This window comes from Centroberyx gerrardi, chromosome 5, assembly GCF_048128805.1.
Source record: "Centroberyx gerrardi isolate f3 chromosome 5, fCenGer3.hap1.cur.20231027, whole genome shotgun sequence".
Classification (NCBI taxonomy): domain Eukaryota; kingdom Metazoa; phylum Chordata; class Actinopteri; order Beryciformes; family Berycidae; genus Centroberyx; species Centroberyx gerrardi.
Window position 1 is genome coordinate 36,688,109 of NC_136001.1, and position 10,379 is coordinate 36,698,487.

At 47.3% G+C, this 10,379-nt stretch overlaps 1 protein-coding gene across 2 annotated transcripts in view; it reads right to left on the reverse strand.

Moving 5' to 3' along the window:
- Positions 1-9,863, reverse strand: part of rbm39a (RNA binding motif protein 39a) — a 14,343-nt gene extending 4,480 nt beyond the window's left edge. Inside the window, exons 1-11 of one of the 2 annotated variants that reach the window (XM_078283597.1) lie at positions 9,771-9,863; positions 8,718-8,779; positions 7,744-7,808; positions 6,625-6,674; positions 4,779-4,961; positions 4,072-4,125; positions 3,335-3,452; positions 2,577-2,729; positions 1,189-1,326; positions 614-679; positions 11-215 (exon numbers count right to left, since the gene is read on the reverse strand). In XM_078283597.1, coding sequence (XP_078139723.1) covers positions 11-215; positions 614-679; positions 1,189-1,326; positions 2,577-2,729; positions 3,335-3,452; positions 4,072-4,125; positions 4,779-4,961; positions 6,625-6,674; positions 7,744-7,749 — 973 coding nt within the window. In that variant the 5' untranslated portion in view covers positions 7,750-7,808; positions 8,718-8,779; positions 9,771-9,863. The remainder of the gene's footprint in view (positions 1-10; positions 216-613; positions 680-1,188; positions 1,327-2,576; positions 2,730-3,334; positions 3,453-4,071; positions 4,126-4,778; positions 4,962-6,624; positions 6,675-7,743; positions 7,809-8,717; positions 8,780-9,770) is intronic. The other variant, XM_071899426.2, reaches the window with a different exon arrangement.
- Positions 9,864-10,379: the final 516 nt, after the last annotated feature.

Genomic DNA, 10,379 nt, shown 5'->3' on the forward strand with positions numbered 1-10,379 from the left:
CCCCCCTCACCCTCGGCCAGCCGGGCCATCAGCTGCAGCCTCCCGGTGGTCCCCAGGTCGATGCCGGTCCTCTCCAGCTCGTCGCTGTCCAGGAAGGACGAGGCGGTGGAGGCGTCCGTCCGCTCCGTCACGTGACCCACCTTCATGGGCCGTCCCGCCAGCTCGAACCCGTTCAGCTGCTCCAGGGCCTTCTTAGCACACTCTGCGTCCGCAAACTGACACACACACACACACACACACACACACAGTAATATCACATGAGACGGAGTGGGAAGTGAGCGGCTCAGCTGATTGGTTGGGATTAAACAGAACTGACGACAGTAAACATGTTCTGGATATTCAGGTTACCGTGGCGACTGCGGTGTTAACCGAAATATCCGATAACATAAATCATGTTCCTGTGGATTCTAATTAGAATTCTATTTTTATTGGAGATGCACCGAATGTCCGGCCTCCGAAAACATTCAGCGAAAAAATGAATAAAACTACAGAATTCGATTTAATAAATGGGCTCGACTGCAGTTTCTATTATTATTGTTCTTCTGTTTTCAGTCCAGAGGCAGGAGCAACGTGACCAAGTGAAGATGAAGATGATGAAGATGAAGGAACTCACTGTGATGAAGCCGTAGCCTTTAGAGCGTCCCGTCTCACTGTCCATCATCAGCTGGATGCTCTCGATCTGCACACACACACACACACACACACACACACACACACACACACACACAGCTTTAGTTCAACTGTATGAGGGAACCTATTGTCAGAGACGAAGCATTAAGGTGTCACTGTATGTGTGTGTGTGTGTGTGTGTGTGTGTGTCTCTGTATGTGTGTGTGTGTGTGTATGTCTCTGTATGTGTGTGTGTGTGTGTGTGTGTGTCTCTGTATGTGTGTGTGTGTGTGTGTGTGTGTCTCTGTATGTGTGTGTGTGTGTGTGTGTGTGTGTGTGTGTGTCTCTGTATGTGTGTGTGTGTGTGTGTGTGTATGTCTCTGTATGTGTGTGTGTGTGTGTGTCTCTGTATGTGTGTGTATGTGTGTGTGTGTGTGTGTGTCTCTGTATGTGTGTGTGTGTGTCTCTGTATGTGTGTATGTGTGTGTGTGTGTGTGTGTGTGTGTGTGTGTCTCTGTATGTGTGTGTGTGTGTGTGTGTGTGTGTGTGTCTCTGTATGTGTGTGTGTGTGCGCCCCACCCGTCCGAACGGTTCGAAGATCCCCCTCAGCATCTCCTCTGTGATGTTGAAGTGCAGCGATCCGACGTAGAGCCTCATCGGCCCGGAGCTTCCCTTCTGCAGGTTGTTCGCCATCGCTGCTGCGCGGTTCTTCTCCGCCTACACACACACACACACACACACACACACACACACACACACACACACACACACACACACACACACACAAAGTATTACAGGTGCCACATCTGATGTTGATTCCCACAGACTCTCATTCTAAAGTAGCATGCTAACATCATAATTTTGTGTTTACCAGCAAAGCCTGTGATAGGACGTCCCAGCAGAGACTGTGTGTGTGTGTGTGTCAGGGTTTCTGCAGGTTTCAACAAGTTAAATTTAAGACCTTTTTAAGACCATTATGAATGCAATTTAAGACCTATTTCACGTCCATACTGGCAAAAAAAGTACGAAGGACATGAGCATTTTTAACAATAAATAAATAAATAAATAAATAACAATAAATATTGGGGCAGCAGGATGGACTAGTGGTTAAAGACACCATCCTTAAACCAGATGATTTGTGCCCCATGTCAGCAAAAAACCAAAGTGTCCGTGAGCAAGTCAGTGAATCCCTAGCAGCTCACACACACACATACAGTTATTTATTATATTTATTGTTTATTGCATTATAGGATATTATAGATCCGTGTGTAAAGTCCGGAGCACCTCCGCTTTTAATGTCGGCGTAGATCCAAACGCTGTCCGGAGGTCGCTTACCGGAGTTCATCTGGACTCTGATGCTCTCGATGTGAAACCAGAATATCGGGCGATGGCGGGCGTTTGCTTCTGGCTTTTTACGGCGGCTTTATGTTTTTCAGACTTCCCATGCGACTCTAACTCCTTTATACCCAACGTTCCTCATGTCAGCGTTTTCCTGCACGAGGTGCAGCGGCTTCAAATGTTTTCAACCGGCTTCAACCGAGCACTAAATCTGCCGATCTGGAGCCAGATCTCGTTGAACTCGCACTTGTCCATTTTAGTTGAAAGTAACGTCAGCCCACACACCAGCCGGGTGCTCCGATCACTTCTGACCGGGCCGCACAGTTTGCATCAGTCCTTATTGGTTCCATGTTGGTTTCGTTTTGCAGTTTTGTTACAGCGTGATCAATACACATTTTTCCCAAAAACACATTTAAAAGCGAGACTGAAGTTAATGCAACTTTATAAAAGTAACGTTAACTTCATAATCCAATCCATTTTTAAGACCTGTCAAAATCGTATTTAAGACATTTTAAGGCCTAAAATTCAGATTATTGGATTTTAGACTTTTTAAGACTTTTTAAGGACCCGCGGAAACCCTGGTGTGTGTGTGTGTGTGTGTGTGTGTGTGTGTGTGTGTGTGTGTGTACCTGCGAGGCCTGCACTATGATAGGAACTCCCAGCAGCCTTTGCCCTGACAGGCCGATAGCCAGAGGAACAGAGTTTGCCTCGACGAACTCGATGTAGGCGATGCCCTTCGACCGGCGGGAGTTCCTGTCTGAGATCATCCGCACGTCCCGGACCTGCGGGGCGACAGGCACGTTACCACGGCAACCGCCCGCTACTCACTACTGACTGACAAACCGGTCACCACACTACTGTGGAATACAGGTCATACTGGCAGTATCATGTGTGTGTCTTTGTGTGTGTGTGTGTGTGTGTCTGCGTGTGTGTGTGTGTGTCTTCGTGTGTGTGTGTGTCTTCATGTGTGTGTGTGTGTCTTCGTCTGTGTGTGTCTTCGTGTGTGTGTGTCTTCATGTGTGTGTGTGTGTGTGTCTTTGTGTGTGTGTGTGTGTGTGTCTGCGTGTGTGTGTGTGTGTCTTCGTGTGTGTGTGTGTCTTCATGTGTGTGTGTGTGTCTTCGTCTGTGTGTGTCTTCGTGTGTGTGTGTCTTCATGTGTGTGTGTGTGTGTGTCTGTGTGTCTGTGTGTGTGTGTGTGTGTCTTCGTGTGTGTGTCTTCATGTGTGTGTGTCTTCATGTGTGTGTGTGTCTTCATGTGTGTGTGTGTCTTCATGTGTGTGTGTGTCTTCATGTGTGTGTGTGTCTTCATGTGTGTGTGTCTTCGTGTGTGTGTCTTCATGTGTGTGTGTCTTTGTGTGTGTGTGTCTTCCTGTGCGTCTTCCTTCACCTTCCCCACAGCAGAGAAGAACTCCTCCAGGTCTCTGGGTCTGATCCTGGCTGCCAGCTGCATGCAGAACACCGTCCGGGCGTCCCGCTCCTCCGGAGTCAGGTTGTCTATCGGCTGTCTGCACACACACACACACGCATACACACACACACACACACACACACACACACATTAACAAGGGAACTTGGCTCCTAATGCGTTGTTTGTCTGCTGCAGTGGCGGCAATATGGACAAGTATCAAGACAATATTTTCTGATATTTATTCATTATCATATTTTCCATGTTGCAGCCCAGCAGCATATGATCCACCTGCAGCCTGTAAACCAGCAAGGAAACATCTAAATGTGAGATTATATGATGTGAAGAAGAACTTCAAGCCTGTGAAGATCAGTCACCTTTTCAGACCCATTTTGATGAATTGTACTGAAATATCGCTGCACAACTTGGTGACAAATTAAATGAATAGGAAGACCACATTTTGACCAGAGGCAGGTGAGTGTGATGAGGCAGCAGGTGAGTGTGATGAGGCAGCAGGTGAGTGCGATGATGCAGCAGGTGAGTGCGATGAGGCAGCAGGTGAGTGTGATGAGGCTACAGGTGAGTGTGATGAGGCAGCAGGTGAGTGTGATGAGGCAGCAGGTGAGTGTGATGAGGCAGCAGGTGAGTGTGATGAGGCAGCAGGTGAGTGTGATGAGGCAGCAGGTGGAGCAGAGAACCGGACTGAGAATCACTCTCACCTGACTGGACTCTTGTCTTTCCTGAAGGGACTCCTGCTCCTGGACCGCCTCCGACTGGAGAGAGAGAGAGAGAGAGAGAGAGAGAGAGAGAGAGAGAGAGAGAGAGAGAGAGAGAGAGAGAGAGAGAGAGAGAGAGAGAGAGAGAGAGAGAGAGAGAGAGAGAGAGAGAGACAGAGAGAGACAGAGAGAGACAGAGAGAGACAGAGAGAGACAGAGAGAGAGAGAGAGAGATTATAATCGATCCTGTTTGATGTACAGTAATTTAAATGCTTTAGCAACACATCTGTCCTGCTAATGAAGCTCATTGAATTGAACTGACAAGAGAGACAGGCAGGTTCACTGTCACACGGTGTGTTATGGTGTAGTACGGTGTAGTACGGTGTATTATGGTGTAGTACGGTGTAGTACGGTATAGTACGGTGTATTATGGTGTAGTACGGTGTAGTACGTTATAGTACGGTGTATTATGGTGTAGTACGGTGTAGTACGGTGTAGTACGGTATAGTACGGTGTATTACGGTGTAGTACGGTGTATTACGGTGTAGTACGGTGTATTATGGTGTATTATGGTGTAATGCGGTATAGTATGGTGTAGTACAGTGTAGTATGGTGTAGTACGGTGTATTAAGGTGTATTAAGGTGTATTATGGTGTAGTGCTGTATATGAAGGTGTATTATGGTGCATTATGGGATGTTGTGGTACTCACAAAGCGACCTTGTGGTGGTCTCGGTACCTGCCGGTTCTCTCCCGGCTGCGGCTGCGGCGGCGCTCCCGGCTGCGGCTGCGTTTCCGGTCGCGGCTCCGGCTGCGTTTGCGGTCATGACTCTTCTTCCTGTCGCGACTCTTGCTCCTCTTCTTGTCCCGGCTCCGACTGCGGCTACGCTTCTTCCTATTGGAGCGTACAACAGCCAATCAGCTAAACAAGCTCCTCCCACTAGTATGAAAGAATGAAATGTGTCTTACAGCATGTTTGACATGTTTGACAAATAAAAAACAAATCTATCAAGTCCTGGAGTTTCCCCACCAGGCCGGTTCCTCCGTCCTGAAGCTCTGAAGTGAAGCATCGACAGGAAGAACTGCATTATGGGTTAAACACGCTGGGAATTATTCCTTTCCTGCACCAAATTTGACCAATGAAGGAACCGACTGATCCCGTGTTGGTAAATTCTGGTTCTCCTGAAATGTTGCTTTGTGAAACCAAACTAGACTGAACAACTCGTCTGATTCAGACCAAAGCAAACGCTAAGAGCAAACTGACACAGTCTGACACACCGCTTTGTCCTTCCATCAACCACCGAAAACTGAGCTTTCTGAAAACGCTCTCCCAAGTGGATAAATTTGAAAACGACGATCTGGTGTTTTACTTTATTTATATACACCTTTTAAAAGCAAGATTACAAAGTGCTTCACAATAAAAACTAGAATTAAAAGCATAAGATCACAGACAAAAACTGAAACAGAAAACCAGACACAAATTGTAAGACAACATAACAGCAAAAATAACAGCTTCAAGAGCTACTGAAAGCAAGGGAATAAAAGTAATGTCTTAAGACGTTTTTTTAAAAATGATCAGTGAATCAGACAATCTGACATCAAGAGGAAGACTGTTCCATAGTTTCAGGGCAAAGACAGCGAATGCCCAGTGCCTTCAGTTTAAGCCGGAGAGTGTTTGGTCCCGGTGAGAAGGCGAGCCACAGCTCCTGGACTGAAGCGTGTAAATGAGGCGTCGCGGCGGTCCGACCGTGAGGACACAAAGCATGGAGAATTTTCTCAGTGTCCTGAAAAGACTTTAGCTATACCTCTTAATTGAAAAAAGCAGGATGAGCAAGCTTCTTGGTATGCAAGGCAAAATTCAAATGGGGATAAAAAAATAACACCAAGATGTTCTGAGGAGGATTTGATGTTGGATCCCACAGGACCAAGAGCTTCCTGCATTTCCCAGAAATAACTTCTGTTTTTTCTTCATTAAGCTTAAGAAAGTTGTGAGACATCCAGTCCTTGATGGCTACATGTTACATTGACTTCAGTTAGATTGGCTGATCTACTGAAGTCATTGACAGGTACAGCTAAGTGTCATCAGCATAAGAATGAAAACATATTAAAACGCTGGATTAAATGACCCAGGGGAAGCATGTAAAGCAAAAACAAAATAGGACCAAGAATGGATCCCTGAGGCATCATGTGGACAGGGAAAACGCTGACATGGGATTGTCATGTGATCTCAGGTGCATCACTGTCACGTGACCCATCCAGGCTGCTTGTAGTAGACAAGAACAACTCTACTGTGACACTTTGGACAGAAGCTGCTGTTTGGGGGAAACTGAGTCCTGTGCAGGACCAGGGAGGAAATGATGCGCTTCTGTTCAGTCTGGACAGGAGACTTTTCAAAAACACTAGTGTGGACGGAAAAATTTGACATGAAAACTGCATTTTTATCCGCATTAGTGTGGACAAAGCCTGAGACCGATGGAGGGTAGAACAGACAGACAGACAGGCAGACAGACAGACAGACAGACAGACAGACAGACAGACAGGCAGACAGACAGTCTTACTTCTTGCTGCGTTCCTCCTGTCCGTTGGGGCTCTGGGCCTTGTTGTCATCCTAAGCAGGGTCGACAGAGAACAGCATGAGGAGGCAGAGACGCAACATTCAGGTTGTCAGGGAGGGGGGGGGGGGGGGCAAGAGAGAATATAAACATAATTTAATGAGTCACATTCAAACACTGTTCTCTCAGGTCAGGTGGTCAGTCTGGGTCGGTCCGGTCGGTCTGGTCCCGTCAGTCAGTCCCAGGCTACAGTCTGGGCCGCGGCCCAGCGGGGAGCCAGCGGCCGGGCTAGGTGGAGCTCCGGCAGTGGGCGGCCACTCTCCACACTCCAGCTCATTCATCTTCAGCCGTGAAGTCGGTTTGTTGCTGGGACTCCTCTGAAGGGCCCTGAAGCAGACAGGGAGTCAGACGGCTTAGTCACTCAACTCAGCCCAAAACCAAATCCAAAACCAAAACCAAGGCCAAACCCTCACAGCTAAGCCTCAACCTGACACACTCTCACCCCCCTACATGGCAGCAGCTCGTTAAAGAAAAGAAAAGCTCAGTATTGAGACTAGCTAGGCCCAGTCCAACTCCCCCCGTCCACCCACCTCCAGACAGACGGTCTGCTGCACAGCTCCATCCTCTCTACTGTTCATTTATAGATCTACAGCTTCCACAAGTTACTGTGTTTGGTCCATTTTGTGTCCCGGCTCAGTTCAACTGAATGCTTAAAGAAAGGACACAAAATGGCAGCAGCTGGGAGCTTTAACTTCCTAGTGAAAATACTAAACCTGATGTGTGGTGACCAGCTGACAGAGGCTGGTTAGATAATGTTGGCTAATCTAACCGCTAGTGTTGATGTTAGCAGACTAAACTGTGAAATAGCAGCATGCAGTGTGATGTCACTCTGCCTTCCTCCTTACAGAAACAGACTGTGTGGCTCCAGCCGCTCCATGCACTCCTGCCTTACTGCTGTCACTCATACTGATACTCTTCATTAGCATAATCTCCCAGAATCCTCTGCATTCCTCTTCAGGGGGCCAGGGCCAATCCAGGGCCACAGTTTACAGTTACCAAGGGAACCACAGTCATGTTACCATGGGGACCACAGTACAGCAATACATGATGGGGGCTTTTTACTACCTTCATGTTTCTGACAGATCACACTGGCATTCAGGGGAGTAGAGGTGAGAAATCGTTAGGCAAGTCTACAAAGAGAGATAGATGGGCATTTATTCATGAGAGTCTGTGAAGGAACGGCAGCAGCATCACATCAACATCATCACACATCATCAGCCTAGCTTACTGCTGGTCCAGTCTGGCCCACAGGTACATTAGCTGCTAAACATACAGTTCAATACAAAGCTACGACACGCTAACACTCAACAGTCTGGAGCAACTTTACATGTCCGCTGATTCAGTTTGTTCTGCTGCTTTACCAACATTAAAGGGACAGCCAACTAAAACATGCTATTTCTCATTCAAATGTTTTTTTTAGTCATTGTTGGTGTAAAAACCAACAGAAAACTGAGAATCTGAAGTCGTTTCTCCACTGAGAAAAGCTGATCAGCTGATTTCTCCGTTCTGCTTTCACACGTCAGAGTGGGAAATCCAATCAGAAGTCGACCTCAACACGCCGCTCTCTCTCTCTCTCTAGTCTACAGCGAAGCTCGCTCGCCCAGGTTTGGAGCCATGTGTGTTTTTAACCGCAACGGCTAATCTATGATGACAGAAATTATTTTTACTGCCGAATGTTTTAGTTCAAACAAGACTGAGCTAGCAGAGCGAGTTTTGTGTAAAAGGTTTGAATTTATCCGCCTCTCTCTCTCTCCAGTATAGAGTGAAGCTCGCTCGCCCAAAAGCTCCATTTTATTACAGTGACTGAATGTTAGGAAGCTCAGATCTTGGTGGATGATGAACACAGAACTCAATTAACATTCTGAACTGGGTTGACCGTCCCTTTAATATTAGCCAAGCTGCCGACAGGCTGCACTGCTGTAACTCTAACATACTGAACATACTGAACATACTGAACATACTGAACATCAGGTGAGCAGCAGTGTCGCCCTGCTGACTGTCTCTAGGTTTAAAGCAGCAGACTGTGGATGCAGACCCACCTTCCTGTACGGAGCCTCCAGCATCGCCTCGATGTCCAGGTCATCAGCCATGATGCTGCTGTCTGCAGACAGACGGGTAGAGAGAGAGACAGGCAGAGAGAGAGAGAGAGACAGAGAGAGAGAGAGAGAGAGAGAGAGAGAGACAGACAGAGAGAGACAGAGAGAGAGAGAGAGAGACAGACAGAGAGAGAGAGAGAGAGACAGAGAGAGAGAGAGAGAGAGACAGAGAGAGAGAGACAGAGAGAGAGAGAGAGAGAGAGAGACAGGCAGAGAGAGAGAGAGAGAGAGAGAGAGACAGACAGAGAGAGACAGAGAGAGAGAGAGAGAGAGAGAGAGAGAGAGAGAGAGACAGAGAGAGAGAGACAGAGAGAGACAGAGAGAGAGAGACAGACAGAGAGAGAGAGAGAGACAGAGAGAGAGAGAGAGAGAGAGACAAAGAGAGAGAGACAGGTAGAGAGACACAGAGAGAGACAGGAGGGTTACTGTTGCAGATTCAAGACTTCATCATCTCCTCTGTCACACAGCTAAACCAGTTAAAGTCATGGATGGTTGATTCAGCCCATCAGGGCAGCAGATCTGTAAACAGCGGACGGACAGAGACAGACCTGACCGACCTGTTCAAGAGACTTTAAACTACAAGATCTTCATCAGTAACCCGAAGAGCCGGATCACAAACCTCCGGTTAGCGGTTTCACACAACAAACAACAAACAGCTAACAGCAGCCGTCCTGTCTGTCTGCTGCCTGTCTGTCTCACCTCGGCTGCCTCCTGCTGCCTGTCTCACCTCTGCGGGTTTCAGACAGACAGCAGAACAGACTAACAAACTCCTGAACTAAAGTAAAAGTCCTCGCTTCCCAGCAGCTTAACTAGCCGTTAGCTCTGCTAGCCGTTAGCTCTGCTAGTCGTTAGCTCTGCAGGCTAACAGCTGCAGCTAGCTAGGCCGGAGCAGCAGCTCTTCACTTCTCACCTCCAGAGTCAAAGCCTGTCGCTAGCTGCGTCTTAATTTGATTAAATGAACACTTTTTTAATAATTACTACCGAATGGAATATTACCTTGATATACCGGGTTTGCGTAGTAAATATCAGTAAATGTCAGACTCCTCAGATGGCTGTCGTTCTCTCGTCGTTGCCGCGCGCCTCCGTGCCCTAATGGCGCATGCAGCCCGTCTATCAACGCGATACTAGGACTACCAATTACCGCGAGATCCCCGGCAAAGCGAGTACGCTTGGCTGTTCTCGCGAGAGAACAATTCTCTCCCTACAGATGTGTTATTTGGAATAAATATAGATCGGTATTGATCTTTAACAGAAGCCGCCTGTCTAACACCAGTGTTTCAGTTCAGAGTCTGTCTGTCTGTTCTCAGCAGTTATAACCCCTGGGTTATAACAGTTATAACCCCTGGTTATAACAGTTATAAACCGTTATAACCCCTGGTTATAACGGGCTGGCAGATCCTCATTACAGTGTTGGCAGAGGAATGAACTCTACTGACTGATCTCTAGTTTGCATGAAGACTTGAATAAAGACACAGGACAGTTTCACTCTACTCTTTATTGAGTTCTACTTTATTGGTTCCATTTTGTCAACATGAATTGATCAGTTTCATATTAAAGTGTGTGAACAGTTTAGACTGAAAGCTGTCCAGGCTCCAACCATGTGAC